At 39.5% G+C, this 26,223-nt stretch overlaps 1 protein-coding gene across 1 annotated transcript in view; it reads left to right on the forward strand.

The window, feature by feature from the left end:
• CD226 (CD226 molecule) overlaps positions 1–20,180 on the forward strand; it is a 31,893-nt gene extending 11,713 nt beyond the window's left edge. The window contains exons 3-7 of the mRNA XM_010583339.1: positions 1,139–1,141; positions 6,979–7,311; positions 17,816–17,927; positions 18,751–18,811; positions 20,055–20,180. Of these exons, the coding sequence (XP_010581641.1) occupies positions 1,139–1,141; positions 6,979–7,311; positions 17,816–17,927; positions 18,751–18,811; positions 20,055–20,180 (635 nt within the window). The remainder of the gene's footprint in view (positions 1–1,138; positions 1,142–6,978; positions 7,312–17,815; positions 17,928–18,750; positions 18,812–20,054) is intronic.
• The last annotated feature ends 6,043 nt before the right edge of the window (positions 20,181–26,223 follow it).

A 26,223-nucleotide genomic window follows, 5' to 3' on the forward strand; every position in this document is an offset into this window, starting at 1 on the left:
GGGGGGTATGTACTTGTTTGGAAAAAAAGTTTGGGGGGGGGGGGGGGGGGGGGGGGGCACGCAAGTATTCCCCTACCTCTATAAGCCAAAAATACTTCATCTCCTCAGCTACTATTCCCTAATTCTATGCCACTGCAGCCACCACTGGGAAATTCAATTTAAGTATGGTATTATCTCTAGTATCAGCCATAACTGCTGTGACACCCAGTAGGTAAATCCAGATCCAAGAGTTTTATATTTTTTGGTTTTTGTTTCTCAAAGTGTAAATGTGATTGCTGAAATTTTTGGATAATGGAATTTGGAAATCATTACAGGATGCAACTGCAGGGGAAAATGGAAAGTGCACAGTGACAGCTTTAAAATATTCAAAATTAAGGAGATAGTATTAATTTATCTAGGACAGACTGAATAATATTTTATTTGGGGAAATACATGTTAGGTTATAGAATGAACAGAGGTAGGTGAAAAACAGAGGGTAAAAGGAATTACAGATTCAGATAGTAAGACTTCCAAATACTCTAAAGGAAATCACTAAGAGGTGATTAATATTTTAAGTTCTGAAATTTTCCCATCTGCACAATGTCTCTCTGCTGCTTATATTTCTAATGATGAACCTTTCTTTCAACTGGCCTGTCAGACAGGAATATAACTTATAACTTAATAAGGACAAAAAGAAATGGAAAGAAAATATTCGGTAAAAAATACTGATGATACATTGAATTCTTCCATTTTCTTACCTTGTACCAAGCTGCATAACAAACTTCTTATGAAATAAACTGTATCTTCCCCTGTTCTCCAATACATTATCAGCCCATAAAACAATCCATTAAAAGTAATAACTAGGATATGAGATGCAGGGCAGCAATTTCCCACAGTGCATCCTCATGCTGCACTCCTGGGCGTTATAACACTTCTGGGGCTGGGCGGCTTGGGTGTGTACCCTCTCCATTGCCTTGGCACCTTTGGCTTTCCCTCCTGAGAAACACTGGTTCAAATAGTTCTCCTCAGGAGCCAGTTTGATTTTTTACACCCTTTCCCTTCCCCTCTCCCCTGCCTTTTTTCTTCTGTGTGGCTTAAAACATTACGTCCTCTGCTCTGCCTGAAGTCCATCCCTCAGGAGCCTTGTGGAACATATGAGCAGGTAGGCACAAACACACATATATGCATGCATGCCGTTTCTCGGTATAGCATGTCTCTTCATCCACTGTGAGACAATATGGGTCATTAACAATAAGTGAAGGCTGAGCACAGTATCCTGTGTCACTGCTTCTGTCTGCTCACTGAACTCCTATTACTGGTAAATTCCCTTCATCCTGAACTGATGAAATTCCTGGAGAGGATGAAAATTTGAAATTCTGACCTCTCATATCTTCAAGACTCTCCTGCAGGTGAATCTTGGCATAGTGCGTTACATGCTTTTATCAGATGACTTCTTCCCCAACTTTCTCCTTGCTGCAAGTTCATGGATGTTTATACCTGAAGAGAGAATGATTTTCTCACTCTTATTAGCACTGTACTCTTTCTCTCTCTCTCTGGCTTCTCCCTTTCCTTGCACTCTAGGTAACTAAAGTTCAGCTTAAAGGAGTAAAATAACAACAAAGAATAATGGAATATATGTAAATAAACTGGAATTGGCATTACAATTGCGTGCCAAGTGTTTTTAACATCATGCAGAATTAATAATTGATAGAGAAAGATTCACCAAATTGTCACAACATAATTTAACATATATTTAAAGGGATGTTTTAAGGGTATAGGAGTACAAATACTTTCATTTTAACTTTTATGATCCAAATAGTTGTTATTAGAAAAATATATTCTTTTCAAACACTGCACTACTGCTGGTTTCTGATTTTGATTGTAGAACTGGCATCAGTAGCTCATTAGAAATTAAGAACTTTACTGTTCCAACTTATTTAATAGCTATGCATCCATGTTTCCCTGTCTCAGCCAAAAAGGGGTAAACCCATTTTTTTAGAAACTCAACAAAATTGTGTGGTATGTGCTAATACATTTGGAAAACATTAGTTCAGGGGCTAAATATAATTCCATATTTTGCCTATTCAGGAAGGGTGAAGAGGTCACTCTTGAAGTATTTTCTCATTTGAAAGTTGATTTTCTTGGTGACAAGAGCAGCCCTGGGGAAAGTTCATCTCCATAAAATTTTAGGCCTCCTTTTCATTTGCAATTTATTTTGTCACTTCTTACTATAAGCAGAGGAAGAAGATTGTGTTTGTACGCAGAGCTTCAGCAAACCAAGTGGGACCTGGGAACCCATCTCTGCTGTAGAGCTAGGTTAGCTTTGAAGTTTTGAAAATCTGCTAAGGTCATTAATTATTTCTGATGGAGAGCATTGCTTCCTAAGGGTAGCTACTTTGAAGGTAGCTCTGTTACCAACAGTCTGAACAGTTTGAGCTTGTCCTGACCTTGTGGTACCTGGGAGCACATGGAAAATGTCTCTGTGCTGGGATGGCTGAGGGTAGGTGTGACTCCCTGCGTTTGTTGCTCGGCAGTGTGTGCACTTGCCTGCGGCAGCTGATGTAACCCTCTTTTTGTATAAAACCAGCTCTAGTAGTACTTAACCTCTGCTAAGCTCTAAGCCTCAACAGAGATGCAGAAACATGCTAAGCCAGAAGAGTGTTTCAATGCATTTTATTTTACTGTGCTGAATTTTGCCTGTCTGAAGTTGCAGAACTGATATTGAAGTATGAATATTCAGTTTTCTTTGTATATGGTTTTAAACCAGGAGGAATGCATGAGATTCATGTGTAGTCCAGAGTGAAACTCTGGAACCTTGTGTAAAATTATAAATCTGGCACTGGTGAAACTTGCAGTGAACAGTAATTAAAATGCTGTAGATACTGACTTTAAAAATGAATAAAGTAGCTGAAAACAAGTACAGCTATCTAAGCAGCTTTCCTCTGAAGAAACAAAACCAGCTAATCCTATCGGAGACCAAAAGAACAAAACCACCACCACCAAAAAAAATTGAAGCAGATAGGACAGGAATCAAAAAGTAGGAAGTCTGAAAATCTCTACCCAAAAGAATGGGGACTAAACTTTTACATAACATTTATTTTTGACTTTTAATTGCTTGTAGCAAGGGCAGGAGGGGGAAAGAATGAAAAAAGAGTACACTGTTATTTTATTATCCCTCCAAAGAGAATTTCTTAAAACTTCAACAATTTCCCTGCTGCAAAATTTGAGTTTAGTTGCTTGATCCTTTAACTCTTGGGAAGTTGGTTTGCACACTTTTATACCTCTAGATTTCTGAGATTTGCTTTCCAAGAAAAATATTGAAAAATTAGTTTTTTTAAAAATGTGAAAGCTTACATTTTTTTCTCCTTTAAATGTCTAATAGACCTAAAGCAGATAGAAATACGTATAACTGCAAAATATGATGAGGTAACATCCTGCTAAAAGAGATGCAGGGAGGATACCAAACACAGAGCACTTTTTTACTTAGCAGAGGCAAATGCACCTACTGTGAGTGCTGTCACCTCCTCCTACTTTCTGTCCAAGAGGCAAGATGACATGGCCATGGCAAGGGCAAGGCAGATAGCAGTGGCAGTGGCCAGAATGAGCAGTGGGCAAGGGAAATCTATTTTTATCAGATGCAACAATAATTTTTTTTTTTAGCATTTCTGAAATATTCACACATGGTGTGTCACCTTGAGCTGTGCGTGTGTGGGAGTGAAGGTGTGTGGGCGTGCTTTTTTCCCCATAGAAGTATTTCTCAGAGCGGGAGGTTCTCATCCTGCACGTACCAGGCTGAAAGCAAAGAAACTGTGTTCAGAAAGGTGTTAAATAAAGAAAGTGGTTGAACAGAGGAGAGGGAGGATGAAAGAGCTATGCTGATGCTGGTGTCAAAATAAAATGGGACAATTGCTTGAAACAAAAGCCTGGAACAGTTTAGTGTACTTGGAAGATTTAATTAGAACTACGTAGGCCCGAGTGTCCACTGCTTGTGCCTTACATAATCATTTAAGTTGTACAAGGCATCATGTGGTAAGAAGCGGAGAGATTTACATCTTTCATCAAGAGTGAAAATAGTTGAATGTTGCTGCATACTGTCAAGTAAACTACACATGCAAAGCAAAAAAATAAAGTGTGTCATGAAGTGTGTTTGAAAATGGTTATGATAGAATGTTCAGTGGCCAAGAATCTCAAAACTGTTTCTATTTTGATTTGGCTGCTTGTACATAGTTCTCACTAGTAACATACGATTTATTATTTGTATACCAGCAAACTATACAAATATATCAAGATTTGTACCTGGAAATTCTTCACTGAATTTGCAAGGCAACCTTAGCTTTGTAATGTACCTATTAGAGTATACTACACTCTGCTGTAGTATTATATCTTATCGGGAAATTGGGATATATTGTTTGGCAAATATAACACACAAAGTTAACTAATAAATTATAAGGCAAGGGATTTTCATGATTTTGGTGGAAAAAGTTTTATCTGTTCACAGTTCACCATATGTGTAATGTACTTTTTTCTAGCAAATGTACAGCAGAGCGGCAGGGAAAGAAGGCTGGTTGTTATATAGCCCTGGTTGGCTGCCCTTTGGGTCTGATGAGAATCCTCTGGAAGGTGGGAGGTAGCATCATCATACACATACTTTCCCTAATATGCACGTTTAGATAGGAGAAACACCTGGAATTCAGGGTGGCATTGGCATGAAATGAATAGGACAGCGAGGATGGACCCAGGAGCAGATGGGGAGACCTCAAGGCTCTTAAGGAGAACGTGGGGAGCAGTTGGGCTTGCTCATAGCAGAAGACAGCAAAGACTGCACAATGAAGAAGACAAGAGTTCTTGAGGAAGAATGTGTGGTTTATTGTGAAGCAGGCAGTTGCTGGAAGCTAGTGGTCTGAAAAGTGGGACAGGAGGAAAGGAACGGAACTCTAAGCATATAATGTGCAAGTGAGAGAATTGATTTCAGTCACCTTTTCATTTACCCCTCTTCCCTAGCAGATCTGAATCTCAATCTGCAGATCTGAATCTGCTAGGTATAAAAAAATTATCTGTTCTAATGTAGTGACTTTTGAGGGACTGCACTTCAAGGAATATATTTTGCAAGTGTAGAGTCCCATCATAGTAGTCATTCAGTCTAATTTGAATAATACTTAGGCTCCCATGAGTCAATTCTTGCTGGAACTAGCATGATATCTTAAATGATTATCCAGCCTTGGCAGTCATCTTCAGTAACAGAAATTTAGCTGTCTTTGGCAAGCTGTTCAAGGAGTTAATTACCTTCACTGTGTTGTACCTTCTGTTTAGTGAATTTATCTCTCTTCTGTCCTTGTCTGTCATTAACTTTCTGTCTCCTTGATTGCGGTCTACATGGATCTTCAAGTTCTTAATTTTATTTTTTTTTTTAGGTAAATTCATTAGACACAGTTCCTTTTGTCTTTCAGCATTTCAGTGTTTTAATCATGCTTCTGGTCTCCAAAGACAGAAGGAATGTAATTTTTCTGTGCTGTGGTCCACTGATAAAAAATTGCAGCCTAGACATTTTCATTCACCATTTCACAGAGACTGCACAAGTCTCGGAAGGCACAGACTTCCACAATGAAGTTTCCATCCCGTCAACATGAATAGAATCACGTATTCCTAGATTTAGGGTAGTATACTTGCCCATGCGAAATCCTGCTACTCTTTGCACCTAGCTTAGGAGGTGAGCTAGGCCACCCTGTATTAATGATTTCTCCAGTACCTATGACTTTGACAGCCCTGGCACTACCAGCATCCAAAGCAATACAGTTTACCATCATTTTTTGCTCTAGATTTTCGATAAAAATGTTATATCAAGGAGGATCTAAATCTAGCTCAGTCCTACAGTGTATTCAGTTCCACCCAACATGCTACTGCAACCATCCCATGAATCTGGCTACAGCTTCATTTTAATTTTATTTTTTTTTATACACAGATTTTGATGCATTTAATGACTGTCATTTTTCCTATGCAATTTTAATTTTCTGTCTCTGCTTCCAGTGGTTGCCATAGATAGAGGCAAACACATTAAAAATATATAGTAGTGACATTTCTTGACTTAAAGACTTCTAATAAAAAGAGAAACTCATTGAAGGGCTTGAAAGATCAGTCCTTCTACAGTGTAGGAAAAACAGACTGATAATCTTTTTCAACATTGAAGTCTTCAAAAAGACGACAATGCTAGTCCTAACTTATAAGATATAGGTATTACAAAGCTGACTTCAGAAACAAAGTGGCTATTGAATGCTCTGAATATCAGAAACACTGACAATCTTTCTACTGATTTTGTAAATATTTTTTTTCTTAATGTGTAAACAGTGAATTCTATTACTGAAAACAGTAACTCAGAGCAGGGGGATTTCAGTCAAAATTATTTAAGATCTATCTACGGTTTATATGTGGTGGAAGTCTTGAATTTGTCTGGAATTCTCCTTTCATACCACAGCCTGACTGACTATCACAGAGGTTTTTCCCAAGTAAAGTATAGGAATGGATAAGAATTTTTTCATTTACATGGTGAGGTTTGTGAATGGGAGAATTGTAGTTCATAGGCTGGAATGTCTTTAAACATAATTTACTAATGCATGTCCTGAGGGTCACATCAAACCATTTTCTTGTAATAATTAGCATGAAAGCAGAACAAGACTATCACAAATTTAATTAGACTGGCCCCATAATTTATGCTGTTGAATATTTGCTGAAACTGTTAATAAAACATGCATTTACTCAAAATGTATAAAAATAGTCTTCTTGCAATGTCATCGCAGCCTCACAGTTCCATAAAGAGTGTTTTGTCTAAATGTGCACAAAAATACAGAGATAGCTATAAATTATAATTTTCAATATTTCAAATGAATATCTTTCTGCTGTAAGTCAATTTCACTCATATTTGCCATGCAGGAATTGTTGATACTAAACTTCCCTTGAATTAATTATAAGCAGTTTTTTTTTGTTTATTTTTGTGTTTTTCAACAGATGCTTTTGAAGTATCTGAGAAACAAAATAATCCCATGTTTACCAAGCCAGGAAGAAACGTTGCTTTTACTTGCCCTTATAAAATTGGAGATTCAGTGCAGCAAGTGATGTGGGAAAGGATTAAAGCAGATCGGGTCGATATTGTTGTTCTGTGCAACTCGTCAGGAAAGCGAAGCTTTGGTTCCGATTTCAAAGAGCGTACACTGGTGGATTGCTCTGATCAGGCAAACTCCATGATTGTCATTCAAAACTTTACAGCCTCTGACTTTGCAACGTACCGCTGCGTAGCTACTGGAAGAAACAAAACCTATGTGATGAGTTTTACTGTGGTTGGTAAGTAAAGGAGGAAGTGGTAAATGATTTCACAACAGGACCTTCTGAGGCATTGACACTTTTACCCATATAAAATAACTCTTCAGTAACAAGACAGGATTTATTTAAATACCAATTCCAGTTAGCAGCATGTAAAAGATGGCAAAGTTAACAGTTAATCTCGTTTCCACAGAAAGCTTGTCTGATCTCATTATAGGACTTCAAACCTGTTTGTGAGAACCTGGTTTGATGTTAGGAAGGAGAGGCTTTGGAAGAGGAGAGACTGCCTGAGTTTGCAGGGAGAGGTAGCACAGTGCACCGCAGGGTCCCGGGGGCAAGACCTACCCTCCAGTGAAGGCAAAGACCACACTCTCAGTTGAAAATGTAAAAATTTGTAAACTGGTGTCTACCTTATTCATGCAAGGAGTTTCTTTAGGGGGAGCTGAGAAGCTCTCTAGGTTTTGGTGTGAACATTGTCACAGTCTGATTATAGTGGGAGCTTAGGTCCCCACATGTAGACACTTAAAATTTCTAAAACTGTGAGCTGAATCCCACCTTTAATGCTATTTTCTGTTATGACTGAAAAATAAAAAAAAAAAAACAACCCTCAGTTTTGGCTCTTCTCTATAGAACGCATTTTGAAGATATGGTTCTTGTACCACACCAGTCCTTCTGTTGCAGCATTCAGTCCAGCTTTTGTGCTACTGCCTTTGCTCCTGGTAATACATGAGAGTGTTAGTAAGCATCTCTTTGGCAGTACTAAGACCTGTAGCATGGGGTATAAAACTTCAGAATATGCTTAATCTGTGATATGGTTAATTGAGAAGTGGAGAATGTGCTTGGGAAAAAAATGCTGACCTGCTTTACTCTGAATACTTGACCACAAAAGTCCACGAAATTGAGCAGAATGTGGAAAGAAAGGAGGCACCAGGACAAAAATTTCTCTCAGCTCTGACAATTTTAAACATTCAAATTTCAAAATGTTGACTATAATCATATAATCAAGCATATCCAAATTGTAGGGCAATAGAAATATTTTCTCTTTACTCCAAGTGCAGTGCTTCTCACACCAGAATGAATAAATACAATAACATTGAGAATTACCAGTCCTACCTACACAAACTACTTTTAAAAAAAAAAAAGTTTAGTTTCCAGGCTTCTTCTGCTCTTGAAACAAATCCTATTTATCATTTTTAGTTCTAACAATGCCAGCATAGTCATGCCTGTTTATTGGAGGAAAAAAGGTATGAAAGCATTGAAGAAGCTGAAGTATGGTATGATTCAGAAAACATCCCCTTGTCTCCCTTTTAAGCCCTCACTCCGTATTATGAAGTGCATTTTGTTGAATTTTCATTAACTGGAAAGGAAGTGAAGTGTCAAGGCTTTCCAATTATTTCTTTTCAACATTTGGAACTGTTTCATAACACACAATTAATATTTCCAGTGAGATATGGAGAAACACCAAGGGGAAAGGAGCGACAGGCCAGGCGTCAGCTCCCACCGCACCCTGTGGCATAGCTAGTGAAGTCTCTCACAAACTCACAAGTGACTTTCTCTGCTCGATGCAACAGCTGTGGCTTATAAAAACCAAGTGGTGACAGAAACTTGCTACGCTATTTTTTGGTGTATGTTCTATCAGTTCAGACACGTCATTTTCTTTGGCTTAGCATTACAGCTAAGCCACGCTCTAGCTTGGATTTGCTACCAACTCTTCCAATGTTTTCAGTCTGTTGGTGTGATTCTGCATGGGTACTGCAAATCTTCTCACCTTGCCCAGTTCCAGAGATGTTTTGAAATACTAACTCTAAGAGCTGGGAGGATAGCTGCACTGTAAATAGTAATCGGGAAAACTCCGTTTAGGTTGAGAGAGAGTAAGAAGAAAGGTAAGAACCCTTTTTTTTTTTTTTTTTGAGAAGCTGTTGTTGAGAAGATCCCAAGAATTTTTGAAGAGGAGGAATCTTGGGTGAAAGGCAGTAGAAATAAGAGCACAGGATTACTTGGAGAAGTGGTAATACTTCCAAAACTGCTGATTCTGAGAGGTGGTACAGTAGAAAGAAGCAGCTTGCTTCTTGTCTGAAGGTGAATGTATTTTTGCATGGAAAACCAGCATGGAATTCCTAGGAAGAAAAAAGGGAGAGAGGAGGGAATAGGTATTCAAGTGTCGGGAAAGCCTGTGCTATTCTTGCAGTTGTATCAATAGAGGTCAGCGTGCCACATTTAACGTTTTCGAACATTGGTGAAAATAAACCCGTGAGATCCATTCAATATTATTAAGTTTGTCCATTCTATCCCACTAAATAGTGTGATTGTTGTTTTTCAGTAACAGGAATTTCCAGCTGAAATGGGACTTCTGCAAATCTTTTTTGACCTCAAAACCTGGAACACATAAAGCAACATATGTATGTAGTATAGCTTTTGTTGGACAACACTTACAGAAACAGAAGGCTGAATATTACATAATTATATAATGTGTTCAAGAGACTTTGGATTAATTTCTGATGTGTTCTTCACCATCTTTCCCCCTCTAAAAATTCTGTTAATATGGAGATCAGTCATGTCACCAGATTCCACATCTGAGCCCATTTCTGATTTTTACTTACCATGCTTTTTCCTTTGATTAGATTACTTTTTTTGAGCACGTTTTTGAAGGAAGGAAGGAGACTTACAATCCATGTACTGTTTTGGTAGATGATTGGGAAAGAAGGGGAGATATCACATGAAAAAACTGAAAAATTAGCAGGGTTGAAAAAGAAATGCTTATTCCACCCTGAAGACCAAGCCATTTTTAGAAAGATTTAATAAGTAGTTTTCTTGCTTTAGCAGAAAGTGGGATAGCAAGCTCTCTTAGACAAAGTAAAATAGAAACATTTTGTGTTGCTTTGTGTTCTCGGTAGATCTGAAAAACTGGTTGGTGGTTGTGTTGTCCCTCAAACAGGGTTCATTTAGCTGGTGTGCAAGCCAATAATACACAGAGTTGAGGTATTTTCAAATTAATTTCATTGATGTGCACAAATGGTTGCCTGTCTCAAGGCAGCACACCCTTGTCTCAAAAATTCCCACATTTATATCCTTAAGTAATACATATTCATTATTATTTCCCTTAATGATTAGTTCTTTCTTCTTTGCCTCTCATGTAAATTAGTGCGCAGACTCTGTCTTCTTCTTTGTCTTCTTTTGAGTAGGTGGTATCATATGAGTAGGTGGTCAATGAGTCGGTGGTCATGATCTCCCCCGTGGGAATTACCTTTTACCTACTTCTTCCCTAATCTTGGCTGTTCCAAGCAGTTCTTCAAGGTATATTGACATGACCACAATCCATTACCTTTTCTGACATAAACATAAAGCCTCATTGTCTAGTAGTTAGTTTCTAAACCCTAAATCATGTCTAGTTATTGTTTCCCTATCTTAAATATTAACTGATGCGGGCTGTACACAGGACTTTAGCAGCTCCCTGGTTATTTCAATCATATTATATATATTAATTGATAACAGTTGTATTTAAATGTATGTTTAGGAGTCAGAATTACATTATGGTTTGTACTAGCCCTTTCACCAGCTTGGTCATGCTCCTCTGGACACATTCAAGTACCTTAATATCCTTCTTAAATTGTGGGGCTCAGAACTGCACACAGTACTCAAGTTGAGGCCGTACCAACGCTGAATACAGTGGGATAATCCCTTCTCATGATCGCCTGGTCATGCTGTGGTTGATGCCCCCCAGGATGGGGTTTGCCCTCTTGGCTGCCAGGGCACAAGTCGTGTTGACCCTGCTGCCGAAAAGCACCCCCAGACCCCTTTCTGCGGGGCTGCTCTCCAGCCACTGCTCTCCCAATTTATACTTGTGCCCAGCATTACTCCATCCCAGGTGCAGAATCTGGCGTTTGTTCCCTTCATTCACTAGGTGGGTGACCTTATCGTAGAAGGATATCAATCAAATTAGTTAGACCGGACTTTCCCTTTGTGAACCCATGTTGACTGTACCTTTAAATGTCTTTCAGTAGCACCCAGTATGATCTTCATAGCACCCAGATGAAAAGCGGGGGACTACAGGTCCTGTCACTGAGGGTTACCATACAGTCCTTCTGAGCTGGGAGGAGACAGCGGTACTTCTGTGCTATAGAAAACAGACAGAAGATATGGCTGCAGTGGGGGGTGAGGAGAATCAGGGTAGGAGTGAATTTATCTTCCTTCCTCCTTCATTAATTCATCCAGTATGAACACAAGCTCTCAGACCATGTCTGTGGGTCTCTACTCAACAAACCACCTTTCTCTGGGCATGAATGCATTCATGCTGGATTTCTGCCTTTCAGTTGTGGACTAAACTCTTTCAGTGATGTCCAGTTAGCATACCGTATGGGCCAGTGCCAGTCCAGCAAGGCAAATGACAAGCTACATGAAGATCTTTACAGTGCAGTTAAAATCTTTTTAAAACAAATAACTCTCTGGCCCCTAAGTGCTTCCTCCTCAAAACCAAAGTCAGTGCACTGAAGGTCGAAAAACTTCCCGCAAAAAATTTTCAGAATCTTGAAGAGAAAATGCCAAAGCTACAAAGATGGGGGAGAGAGGGACACATGGTCTAATACTTAACAGAAATTGTACTGATGCTGAAAATACACTTAATAGCTTCCCGTCAGCATATCACCTTTGATGAGAACACAAGAACTAAAGAGACACATGACAAGTCTCTGACATGTTTCTGCAAAATCTTGAATGTTATGTTAAAGTCAGTAATTACAAAAGGTTTTGTAGAGTTAAAGAAAACAAATGCCTCACAAAGGCTTTGCTCATTTCAAATGAGAAAAGGCAAAAGGGCTTTGAGTTGTTGTGGGTTCTAAAAAAAAAAATCTAATGGTTTTTCTCATCCAAATTTAACTGACAGCTGATAATCTCAGCTCTCAAACTCATTAACTCAGAGATTATTATCTTGACCTGATAAAATTGAAGGTGAAACTTCAGGAAAAGAAAAATGAGGTCTGGAGTGCTTAGACTGAAGGGTGGGGATGCTGCTGAAGCCTAGAACTCTATCCAGATTCACCCATCCTTGATGATAATTGAATACAAGATTTTTAAATTTTTTCTTTGTTGCTTACATGATGTTTTCTCCTTATTTCTGTAAGTATTCACTGGCACAGATAATGTTTTTCTGTGGTGGGTAGCTAAACACTTGGAAAAAAAGACATAATTTTTCCTGAACTTGGACATAGCTATATGCACCATCCTGTCATTTTAAGTACACAGCAGTTGAAAACATGCTGGGAGTAGAGTGATTTCACATGCAGTTATAATACAAAAGGCATCAGTTTTTGGTATCGGGCAGCCTTCTCTATACTGTCACATACCTTCAGCAGTGTAAACTTCTGAGAGAATTTTCTTTCTTTTTTCTTTCCAGTAAAATAACATTGGAATTCAAGGGTGACTCTCTGGTAATCAGTATTTTTTGTTATCCTTTCCAATGAGCACATTAATACTAAAGAGGTGTACCTGTGCAAATCTCAACTGGTATTCAGAATAGCCAGATAAAAAGCCATGAACCTTTTTGATGCAGGAGAGGAAAGCCATCTGGTGATGGCTCAGCAACTGGTCAGCTGGGATTACTGTTGTTAGTGATACTGATTGTTTTCCTTTGCCTATGAACTGAGCATGTAACATTGTCTACCCAGAATGAAAGCTCTTTGGGGCAGCTGTGGTTTCATCTTCGGATGCTATCTTCCTCCGTACAGTGAGCAGAACATTAAAGAGGGACTAGCCTGAAGACAATTTTTTAGTCCCTGTTCACCACCAATTAATTGCTAGTGTTTATCTGAAACACAAGAAACAAGTTTGTGGCCATAAGGTATGACCACCAACTCTTGTAGTAAGTAATACAAGAGGCATTACTCCTTTTCCGTACCTGGGCATCCTCACTTTTTTGTGCTTCTTGCTTTGTTTTACTCCTACATGTTGAGAAATTGAAGAACACGCAGGAAATATTTCTTCTTTGGTAGGTAACTGGGCAGTCACACCCAATGCTTGCCTCATCAAGACATTGCTGACACATAGGGTCATTTGAGACCGCTAGAAGTTGGTAAGATCATCTGGCTAACATGTTTCCTGTAGTAGCTGATACCGCTAGTCACAAATACACTATGTGCAAAAATGTTTATTACATACTATTTGTGTTCACTTGCTTTTTGTGCTATTAGTCTCAAGTCTGCAGTGTGCTAGTGCAGAGATGCAACAGAGGAAGCAGGGCACTGTGGTGGGCTGCAAAAAGCTGACTTGAAGTTCTGTGGTTTAACACTTTTTTTTTTTTTTTAATGCTACCACTAACCAAGTTCAGAATTTCGACAAGAGAAAAATTCTTAGGTGTTTTAAATGCATGATAACTGTACTGAGGACTTGTGTTGTGGACTTCCTGTGAGACTGAGTATATTACCTCTGTTTTTTCCTTCAGCGTTTTTCACCTCAAAAATGATAATAATATCACATTAACTCTCTGCAAACTGGAGCACCATAAGAATACATTGACTTATACCCTGAAGCCATTGTCTTGCCTGTCTCTATCCTTTGATTATTATGTGTTGCTCCTTAGCTTCATTTGAAGATGTGACTCCATTACTGAAGAAGTCAATGCATTTTAAGCAAATTTACTATAAATATAACTTTCCCTGCCTTGTTTGTAATTCTCAAAGAAAGCATTTTTGCTTAGGCTAGGTGGGTTTCCTGACATCCATCATCAAAGCATGTACTAAGTTATAAAAAAAAAGCAATCACAATAAGAAAATTTTTTGTGGAAATATTTTTTGTTAAAAAGTGAACAGGTATCTTTTTGAATTAGAGCAGAAAATAATTGCTACAACTGTGTGCAGTACTGAATAGAAAACCTCTTGAGGGACTGAAATGATCTTCTTGGTACAAAAGTGCTCATTTTCCTGGGCAAAAATACCTTGTTGTCCATGGAAGTATTGCATGATTTTTAGGTATCTCTGTGGGACAACCTCTACAATGCCAAGAACGTTCACTTAGGTAGTCCAAGTGCTTTTATTATCCATATATTGAGTCACTTATGTATGGACTGCTTTCTTGCCAGGGGAGGGAAAGAGATAGGAAAGGACTGTATAAGGCGCCACTATTTTTTTTTGTACTACTGTGGTGTTGTCCTGGTTTCAGCTGGGATAGAGTTAATTTTCTTCCTATTAACTGGTACAGAGCTGTGTTTCGGATTTAGGATGAGAATAATGTTGGTAACACACTGATGTTTCAGTTGTTGCTAAGCAGTGTTGACACTATGTCAAGGACTTTTCAGCTTCTCACCCCACCAGCGAGGAGGCTGGGCGGGCACAAGGAGTTGGGAGGGGACACAGCTGGGACAGCTGACCCCAACTGACCCAAGGGATATTCCAGACCATATGGTGTCATGCTTAGTGTATAAACTAGGAGGAAAGCTGGCTGGGGCTGCTGCTTGGGAACTGGCTGGGCGTCGGTCGGCAGGGGGTAAGCAGTTGCATTGTGCATCACTTTTTTTGTATATTCTAATTCTTTTATTATTATTATTATGATGATGATGATGATTACCATTATTATTATCCCTTCCTTTTCTGTCCTATTAAACTGTCTTTATCTCAACCTATGAGTATTACTTTTTTTCCCCCAATTCTCTCCCCCATCCCCCTGGGTAGGTGGAGTGAGCGAGCAGCTGCGTGATGCTTAGTTGCCATCTGGGGTTAAACCACGACAGTCCTTTTTGGTGCCCAACATAAGGCACGAAGCATTGAGATAATGACAGATCTGACTAGAGCGTGTTAAAACACATTTTGTTACAAGCGTTCATGATTATTAGTTTAATAGTCGCTGGTCACAATGTTGGTTTATTTGCTCGCAGATTTGTTGCGCTTGGTCTCAGAGTTGTGTTATCTAACACCTTACTTGCCGTATTGTGTTCCCTGTTGTGCTGTTTATCATCTCTGGGGGCTGGGTTAGGGTTATCATTTTGTTGTACTTTGTAACACTGGCTTATGATATGATATAATTGCTGGTTGTGAGCCTGATCTGGTATTTGTACTCAGCATTGCCGTCACCTCTGTACTTCGGGAGCCATCTATCGGAAACTATCAATAATGACACCTTTTACCTTTTCTCCTCGGAGAGCCAACCTATGGGGAAGATACATACCTTTCTTTGTCTTCCCCTTCTCCTCCAGGCAAATTACAATAGTTCTTGAGAATTTTTAATATCCTCGGGATGTTCAAACTAGCATGTTCCTATTGCTATGTCTCCTGAACGTGTTTCAGGTCTTGTTTGGGGTTAAACAACTATTTAAGAAGGTCACCCAGAGATCTGCCCCAAGGCTGGACAGTTATGAGTGGCAGGCTGTGTGGGATAGTATGGGCGAGTGCCTAGGACAGTTCCAATGTTTTGGAATTTGACCCCTGAACAAGTGCAGAATCCTGAAAAACTAGTAAAATATTTGGAAAAAGTATGCTGTCATCCTGGCAATTCCAGAGAGATACAAATCCCTGCAATGTGCTAGGGCCTGGCCCATGGCTACTGAGTCCTGTTCAACACTACTCAGTGCCCTCAAGGGAAACAGAAGGTCTCTGGATCTGATGACAAAATGGCAGGCACTGCGGCTACTCCAACCCTGGCGACAAATGCTGCAGTTGAACCAGAGAACCAACCCGTGCCGGTATCAGTCACCCCTATACACAAGAAGAAATATTGGAAGTGGAAGTCAGCTTGTTTAGTAAGGGATGAAGGACCTTCTTCTAAGAGGGAGCAGGAGGAAGAAGTGGACGAGGCAGACTACTCTGAAGCAGGGTCATCACAAGAACAGGAGGAGGAAGAGAGGTGGCTGCTGCTTGGGGAGGAGGAAGAAGAACTCATAAACGAGGTGGTAACCCCCCGATCCCTATCCCTGACTGAGCTGCAAGATATGTGAAAAGATTCAGCCATCGTCCAGGCGAGTACATTGTCACCTGGCTGCTCCAATGTTGGGATGACAGGGCCAGTAGCCTGGAATTAGAGGGTAAGGAAGCCAAAGAGCTGGGATCCCTTTTTAGGGAAGGGGCCATTGACAAAGCAATTGGAAAAGGGACACAGGTCCTCAGCTTCTGGAAGCAACTTCTGTCAGGCATGAAGGAAAGGTATCTCTTCAAGGAAGATGTTATATGTCACCCAGGCAAGTGGACCACCATGGAGAAAGGTATCCAGTACCTGAGGGAATTACCCATGCTGGAGGTGATTTATGATGACCTGGACAGCAAGCAATTGTCCAAAGATCCAGATAAAGTCAGATGCACGTGACCCACGTGGCGGAAGTTTGTACAGAGGGCACCATCATCGTATGCCAACTCATTGGTAGTAATGACCTGGAAAGATGGAGAGGGACAAATGGTGGATGAATTGGTTGGTCATTTCCTGCAATACGAAGAAAATCTCTCTTCCTCCCTCATCTTGGCTGTGAAGAAACTGGTCCAGCAACTCAAAGAGGATAGATCCTACTCCCCACCTACACAGACCAGTATCTCAGCTATTAGGAGTAAGCATTCCTCTGCTCAAGAGAGAGGATATAGTGGGTATACACCACGGGCCACCCCGTGGTTTTACCTGTGTGACCATGGAGAGGACATGAGGAAGCAGGGTGGAAAAGCTACCTCGACCCTAGAGGCACGGGTATGTGAGTTGCAAGGAAAAACAATCACAAAAGGGGGTTCTTCCAGGAAAATTGCTGCTCCAGTCTCCAGTGGGCAGTTCCCCAGACAGAGTAGAAGGGCTGATCTTACTCCTGATCTTGATAAAGGGACTTCTGATTTCTATTTAAAGAAGTGAGTAGTGAATACTCTGACCAGGATTAGAGGGTCCCTGCCTCCAGCCAGGTAGAGGAAAGGGACAACTGAGTTTACTGGACTGTGTGGATTCAATGGCCTGGCACATCAGACCCACAGGAGTACAAGGCTCTAGTGTACACCACTGCACAGAGTAGCTTAGTGCCATCAAGTTACAAAGAGGCAGAACCCATGTGTATTTCTGGAGTGACAGGAGGATCCCAACAGCTAACTGTAGTGGAGGCTGAAGTGAGCCTGACTGGGAATGAGTGGCAGAAACACCTGATTGTGACTGGCCCAGAGGCCCTGTGCATCCTTGTTGTTGTTATTATTAATTTTCCCTTCCTTTTCTGTGCTTTTAAACTGTCTTTATCTCAAGTCATGAATTTTACTTTTTTTTCCCCAATTCTCTCCACCATCCTCCTGGGTGGGGGGGAAGTGAGCGAGTGGCTGCGTGTGGCTTAGTTGCCGGCTGGGGTTAAACCACGACAGCTGTGTTCACTCACCTTTGGTCATCCCAGTCACAACTGTCATAAGAGCTATTTCAGCTTAACAAAGGCATTTTAGAAATGAGGAAATGGTTGTGAGGTCTGAATATTGAGCATGAGCTGTCATGGAATAATGTCTCCATATAATCTTTGATTTTCAACTTAGTTTGTCATAAAAAAGTTCATGCTGGTTTATACAAAATACTAATCATATTTATTACAATTGTATTTTAGCAAGTTGGAATCACAAATGGTTTATTATCTGCATAGCTGGAGGAATTTCTGCTGCTGTCCTACTGTTAGTTTTCCTACTGATTTTCTGCATCACCACTGCTTATCGCAAAAAGTGAGTGACAAACCAATTTGCTTAATATACTGAAGCAGGTAAGTATGAACGTGTTAACACCTCATCCTACTATCCTCTTCAGAACCAATTAAAAAAAAAAGGTAGCTGTGAAAATTGAATTTTCTTGCCAAAATTTTAAACTTGAAAAAACTAATCAGTTTTACAGCCTATGAAAAAAGTGACATATTCTCCCCCCCCCCTTTTTTTTCACATTATAAACCCAAATGGCTTTCTCAAGTTCCTTAGCCAGCTAAATGCTTACAGTGGTATTAGCTGAAACTTCATGCCAAGGGTGATTTGTCACGAATAATAAACCTCGGCATAGGCTGTTCCTATTTTGTTCATAGAGAAGGACAGGTGACATCTTGAGGTTTTCTACAGCTTCTAGCATTTTTTGTCTTCTGATTTTATGTTCCAAATTTGCTTACAGCGGGATCCAAACTAATAGCTTAAACCATTATCTATGTTTGCTCTATTCCTTGCCAAAGATATGCTAGTTGTCTGATCCAGAATCTCTGCTTCGAATGAAAAGAGAGATGAGCAGAAAAAAATTTTCTTCCCCTACCACAATATATGAGGCAATAATTATTGTATCTGCACGTGAATCAAAGGGCCTTTTTATCTGTGTCCAGGTCTCATGCATGTTACAGTGTGCAAGTCAGAGGAAAGACTACTTGGATTTTTATTGTATACATTAGTTTCAGTGGGAAAGTAAGCAATGCCAGCATTATCTCTTTTATGCTGGGATTTGATATTTTGGACTATGCTATCATGTATGATACTGTTCCCTCCACTGTGTTTCTGACTGAATGTGTGTCATCAGAAAGAAGAGGAAGAGGATCACAGAGGCCTTATCAAAAGCTTTGTACTCTACTCAGACCCTGGTAAGAATAGCTGGAGAGATGGAGTTTACTCATATTTTGAATTTTATATTTCTTAACAGCTTTCTCTTCTGTATCTGCTCATTATATCCCTTGAATCTTATAGTCTAATCTTAAACTATACAGACAGGAAACATTGAATATTTTAAAGTATGATTATCACTGCTCACTGCTTTTTTGATGAATATTCTTTAATGTTTTACAGCTACATTTAGAGACTCAACTGTGTTCCATGTTATTAACAAATCAGATCTTGATTTGCTAGCTTTTGTAATATTTGTGTATTGTTAATATCTTTTTTCCTCAAGTCACTACTTGTAAAACTGAGGCAAAAAATTGTATCCTCAGATACCCTTTGTCTTTATCTATTTCTTCTAGTTCAGCTTCACTATAATTTGTTGGGACAGGTGTCTCAATGCTTCTCCTTTCTTTTTGTATTGTAACAATCAATGTTTTGGAGCTCTGAGTCTTCCCCATCTCCCCCCTCCTTAATCCTATTCAAGGCCTGAAGTTTAGAAGTGGAAAGATAGGAGCCAACTTCACTGCTTGTGCCTTGTCTCTTCATACCCTAAGTCGGGGTATGAAGTTATGCTGTGCTTAGGGAAATGACCCCATTCTCACAGTGGATGTGAGACTCTGGCCTTTCCACATATCTCCTCTCAGGTGGCACTGCTGTGTGATCCAACGGTGAGCTCCGCTGTTGATATGGGTTTGTAAAGCCCTCTGATCTCCTGCCATTTCCATTTCTCTCATTCTGACTGTTGGGTCTCTGTTCATACCAGAATTAAACTCTTCCTAGGGTGACCATTTGCTTCAGAAACCCCCTTTCCTCCCATGCCAGTTAACCAAAGCACCATCACATTAAGTTGTCTTAATGACATGACTAATTCTTAGCATGGTCAATAACTTTAGAGTAATTCGTGTTTTAAGATTGATGTAGGAGACACTACTTCAGTATCTGAAGTGTGTATGGGAGGGGAAGGGGGCATTCCACTGGTGCTTTACCAGGCATCTGATGTGGGACAGCTGGGAAACATATTCAAAATGCAAATTCTTTTTTCATATGACTTGAACCTGAAATGCATTTGTAGAAAACAAGAAGACAAAAAAAATTTGATTGATGGTTGAATATTTCCCAATAATAAATCAGCATATGAGGAAAATTTGCCGGTTTTCTCCTTTTTCAAAGTTGTAGCTGCTTTGAGAAAAGTCCTTCAACTTTTTTTTTTTTTTAATGTTTTTCTAGCCTGCTAATGGTTATGAAGGATCCAATTTTCATGGCACATGGAACACAGAAAGAAGAGGAGAAGAATCATCACTTGGGCAGACAGAGCCCATTTATGTCAACTGCAGAAGTCTCACACAAACCTAAGAAAAGACTGTAAGATTCCTTCTTAAGAATGAAGTAACCAAAGGGCAGGCATTATATTTGCAGCTTAGACTTTATTTTCTTTGCACTGGTGAGACCTGGAAGGTCAAACTGGCTGCTTTGGCTGGACAGCCAGCCTGGGCCAGGTTACAGCAGGTGTGTCTGTGTTGTGTTGCAGCCTGCAGCATTAATGTATCCTCTGATTCATACGTAGAATGAAAGATTATCTGTACTTCTGCAATTTAAACATTTTTACCCAGTAGGTGTACTCTTAAGGAAGAATTTTAGAACAGGTCTGATATGCAGAATGGAGCTGCTTATGTTTACACAAAGTTAATTTGGTTTGAGAAAACTATGTGTCTGAGAAGTCTGTGTGACAGGGTGAGAAAGAAAATGTGCTCGATGTTGTCTACATCCAATGATTTTTGCATCTCAAATTGAGAACTCTATAGAATAATAAATATCCATGATTTTCCACATAGGAAGTGTTATTTTGCTGCTGGGCAAATTCAGCTGACAAAAGCAAATATATCGGGGATCCTTGAACCTAGATTTAAAAGTATGAAGAGAAGCTTGCTATCTGACAGCTGTGTGGTTTTGCAGGCTTCTTGCCGCTCACCACTATTTCAGTGCTTTCTATTTGGGGATGGAATAGAAGTGTAGCCCCTGCTCTCCTCCCTCCCTCCCTCCCTCCCTCTTTCCCCCCCACCTCTTCCCCTATGCCCAGGAGAAAACAAAACATGAAGACTCTGTCACTGTCAGGTTATATTTAATAATAATTTATTATAAGGTTTAGTTGCGCAAAAAATAAATGAGAACATGGAAGATACATGAATAAATGATGCAAAGCAGAAAAAAGCGTGATTGAGAACATTTTCAAAACAATACACATACATATGTAGTTGTATGTGTGCATATGTATATATTCTGCTGAAACCTACAGAAGAAACCACACAGAAATTGAACAAACAGACAAAAAAAAAAAAAATCCTTAAACAAACAGAACTAGAAGGCAGACCTGAGAATTAGGATTTATGCATCTTTTGGCCTTTTACAAATGTCCTGTATTACCAAGGACAAAATCCCAGTAGATGAAGGTGTTACCATGACAGCTGATAATCATATATGTCTGCATACTACAAACTGTGTGCCTGGCCCACCTATGCTTGACTCCCCTTTTCTCTTGAAGCATTAGAAGTGTTGCTGAATATGGGGTTTCATTGTTTGGAAAGGGGTTGGGGGGGAGTCTGCCCACAGAGCAGTTACCAGTTCCACATGGCTGGCTAGGAAGGAGCATCAACAGCCTGACAGTAAAAAGCACATTTTGCATAGCTTTCTCCAATGGAAAGCTTTCTTCACGTGCACAGGAAAATAGGAGTCTAGTTTCTTCCGAGAATAATGTGGTCACAAGATTTCTCTGAACTATTTGAGCACTAATAGCGTCGTGTGGTTATCCTACACTTCAGCTAAAAATCTAAAATCCTAAATCAAAGTGTCCTTCAACTTATCACTGAAGACTTACATTGTTTACAATGTCATATACCATTAGAAAACATCTCATTTTGGTTTTGTGTACTCCTGAACAAGGACACATACACACTGCAAGGGATATATTTTTTTTTCTTTCACTTACTGAAGGTTTTCAGTTATATGGATGCTTGTGTGTGAAGTTGATGAGGATACAACTGTACTATTAATAAGTTGGTTTATTTCCTGAGTTATCAAATGTCATAGCAGATAATTCTAAGTTGTGCACAGCATTACAAATAAAACCCTGTAGCATTGGGTCGTTTCTGTGATGATCCCATTTATATTAAAATGCCAAAATGATAATGTAATGAATTTGATGACACTAAAGTTCTCAGTTGGAACCTTGATACAGAAATAAGCTTAGAAGTTGGTATTGTTTCACTGCTTATAGACACAGCTAAAATACATCTCTACTTTACTGAGGGTAAAAAGGGGGAGAGAGGTTAAGTACCTGGAATACCAGATAATTTTGATTGTTTCTGGTAATGCCCTTATTTCTTGCCTCCCTTGGTACTTTTAGCTTGTCTTTTCAAAAGAATTGCTTATTTTTGACATCTGGGGAAGAAAAAAAAATAATCTGTAGTGCACATCTTTGCAGGTATGTAATCTGTTTTAATTCAAATTCCATAGACATATTACTTCTACCAGGATAGTCCACAGGGAAAATCACATCACACATAACATAATAAGAACAATATATTATATTTTTCAAAAAGCAAACCCCAAACAACAGCTTCATTTTTGTACCATGGTAATATCAGTGAACAGCAGCTGAACGTAAGACTTATACAAATGAAAACCAAAAAGAAAACAACCCCAAACTTATCAATATTCTCATTGGCTTAAAAACTAGTAAGCTACACACAAGAGAAACTTCCAAAAGTGTAGTTTGAAATGTAATATTAAAACTCTTCAAATATTTTATAAGTCTGGCAGGATGGGACTCAGTAAGAGCCTGTTTGCTGTGACAGCACTTGGATTATGTAAATAGACTTTCCAGTGTAAAATAGTACAAACTATTGCTTATTGCTGTTTATTTTCAATATTTTCCATAGGTTTGCCTTTTTCTTTCGGAAACTTTTAGTTCCTTTTGAGAAAACTTCAACTGTAATTTGGAAATTTTATGTTGAACAATTACTGTGCTATTTCATTCTGTACCACTTGTGCAAATAGTTAAGAGGGAGGAAAAAAAAATCAAGGAAGTAACATGACACAAATATGGATAGCAACCAGCTCAGCATACTATCTAAACTGTAAGATATTTGTGTCTTTTTTTTGTTGCTTTAAGACCTTAGAAACTTTGCTGAAAGGAAATAAGCACAATAAAGCACATTATCATCAAAAACCCAAGTCTTGAATCACTGGGTAACTACCTTCTGTGTAACTGGGAAACGAATCTATGAAATTTTAAGAAAAGTAAAACCAGATTTCTTTTCCATAATAATAAAATTCATCTTTTATGCTGGGTGAAAAAGGTAGATGTTTAAGTCCCATGCTCAAAGGAAAATTCCACGATTAATAATACTACTAAGTCTTTAAAGGGTGTAAACTCACATCTCTCTTAAAAAAGAAATCAGAAAAAAAGTTATTTGTGATCAGTCTTTGCTGGGACTTCTGAACGTAGGAGGTGCAGTCACTAGAAGTTGGATCAACAGGGCAAGTACAAAACTCACAGTCATTGAAAGAAGGTGAAAGTTAGAACAGTAACATATGTCATCTCCCGTTATTTTCTTTTTTTCATCTCAAATATGTTCCTTTACCTTAAAGAGCTTCTTTGACTTTATAATACGTTCATGATACTGCTCATTCTGCTTGTATTCTGCTCTCCCTTGGCTGTGTACCTTGGGGTAAAACAATGTTTCTGTAGGGAAACAGCCTGCTTTAAGGGCTGGACCCACCAAGGAACACAAGAAGCTGGACTCCTCCATACCCCCACATTAGGCAGGGTAGTCCAGCACTTAACCCTCTTTCTGACCTCCACCTGCCCCAAATTCCCAGGCACCTTTTCTGTTAGGCACCTTCATTTTTCAAGAATACTCAGAAATAGCTTGTTCTAACTGTGCTGTGCAACTTAACCACCTACCTCCTATCCAGGTCTTATCCCAGGACTAGGGTACAGGAGGAGATGGCCAAGGCAGCAAAGCAGGCAGAATAGTCAAAGTATAGGTGCTACCAGCATTTGTTAGTTTGATGACAGGTGGATGCTAGCTTACTCCGGAGAGATTCAGATAAGAAACTTTACTTCAGAAAAAGAAAAGATTTCAGAGGACTGATCTCACTATCATACTAATTTCTAGGTTCCCGCCCCCCAGGGGTGGTGGTGATTTTTTTGTAATCATAAAGACATCTGGGAACCAGGGCTCTGATTTTTAAAAATTTTTAAACCTTACCTGCATCATGCTCCTCTAAACCTTCTATGTTATTGAGTTATATGAAAGTTCAAAGCAATGGTATTTATTTATGGTAGCTGAAACTCTGCCTCAGTGAGTACTCCCCAGCACAAGTGAAAGACTTCCTTTAAAGCTGAGATGCCCAACAGGAGTTAATTCCCTAAACAGCTTTGTAAGGCTGACACTAACGGGTAGTTCCAAAACCAGCCCTGTCTCTCCAGAAGATAGGTGCTAAAATGCTCTTTTAGGCTGTGGACCCCGGGGACAAGTTCTCAGACTGTATTATTTAAGGTGTAAGTAAGGTAACTCAGAAGACGTTTCCAACACTCACATTCCTGGGGACCTGTTTTGAGCTAGAGCACAAGACGTGCCTCCGCTGCCATGCCTCGCTGGGATGTGGTGTCAGGGGGTGCGTGGGCTCCGGGCGGCTGCTGTCCCTTTGACATCCAGCGTGAAAGATTCCACCCTGAGGCTCGAGACCCACACCGGTCTTCAAAACGCTAAGCTGGACGAGGCTTTTCACCGTCACGTGAAATGCTGGCTGTTTCTGCTACAACAGTCAGTTCATGCAGCACCCCACCCGCCAAATCAGCCAGGAAATGGAAGACCCTGGCCCAGTTCTCCCCCAGCCCGCATCAGACACGCACTCCCTCTCCCCTGCCCTTTCCAGCCTCCCCCCTGAAGCTGGGAAGCTGGGCTCCTCTACAGAAACAACTCCTGTTTTAAGGACTAAGAAGAGCCTGCAGGACTCTCTAGGGCGCTACTCCAGCAAGAATGTCCTTGTTTCTGCTTTTGCCCATACTCTTTGTTTTTTCTGTTATTTTCTAGGAGTAAAATGCATTAAGAGTTATGAGAAGAGGATGAGCACCCGGACAACCACGGGACAAACACGTCATGAGTTGTCCAACACTTCCTTTAAAATAAAAGAGCCCCAGGATCATCGAGATAGATAGCCTCACCTGTGGGAGCTCAGAGCCTACCGGAGCAGGCTGTCACCATGCCACGGGACTCTGCCACTGCTCTGACTAGTTTCTTGACCCTTGATTTATAAAGCTGTAGACTTACCTTACTATCCGTATTATAGGCTTGCAGTTATATATCCCTACGTATAACTTAGGGCATAATGTTCAAGCTAGAAGTACCAAAGGAAATGTACAGAGTTGTCTCAGGCAAAAGAACAGTAAGTTTATTATTACTTCCACACTATCCACATTGTTAGCTTTTATAATTAGATAAAACAACTAATATGAATTGCTAGCAGTGGCCGACATATTTCTTCTAACCTTACGCTTATTTAAAAAGAGAATTTCGTAGTTTTAGAAAAAAAGTGTCTCGGTGATTCTAAAGCATATTTAATACTTTTCCTAAAAGTTTATTTAATTAGATTGTTACACTAAATAATTAATTTGTAGTATTAACCAGTGAGTTTTATAACATGATTTAGCTTATCATACCAAGATATAGCAAAACAAATACACAGTGTCTTTCCTTTTTTCCTTTTTTTTTCATAACCTTTCTCTGTTTGTGCTGATGTCTATATGTGTATTTGAAGAGAGAAATGTATGTTAGGAATATTTACATGTATTAAAATTAGTCTCTGTTAACACCATTTTTTTCCTCTGAAATAAAACTGAAACAGACATTTATTATTTTCTTTTAAATTTCCATAATTTACCCTACAATGGTAGTATGAGAGGAACTTTCCCACAGAACTCTGTCAGATCATTTCGTAATTAGAAGCATAAAGGCTGAGCACCTATGTATGTATTTTTATGCATCATAAATGCAGATGCTGCTTTTATTACCCAGAATTTGATCAGCTCTGAAATATTCTAAATCATATTTTTAGCAATAGCTGGCTGCAGTAAGTTCCACAAAGTTGTGTGATAGCAATTGTGATGCATTGGGCAAAATACTATTTTTTTTAAGCATCTATATTGCACACCGCATGTTAGCTGGACTGGTACTTGGTTCTTCCAACCAGGTTAGGGAAAATGAGCCGAACACTCTAAGTCCGTTGTTATAGAGCAAGTTAGAGCTGTGAGTTGGATTAAACACAAAATATTGTTCCCAGCTCCTGATAGTCAGAAGGTGAATGATCCGGGAAACTGTTTTGCATTCAGCAT

Source organism: Haliaeetus leucocephalus, unplaced genomic scaffold (assembly GCF_000737465.1).
Source record: "Haliaeetus leucocephalus isolate CR32 unplaced genomic scaffold, Haliaeetus_leucocephalus-4.0 Scaffold889, whole genome shotgun sequence".
Lineage (NCBI taxonomy): Eukaryota > Metazoa > Chordata > Aves > Accipitriformes > Accipitridae > Haliaeetus > Haliaeetus leucocephalus.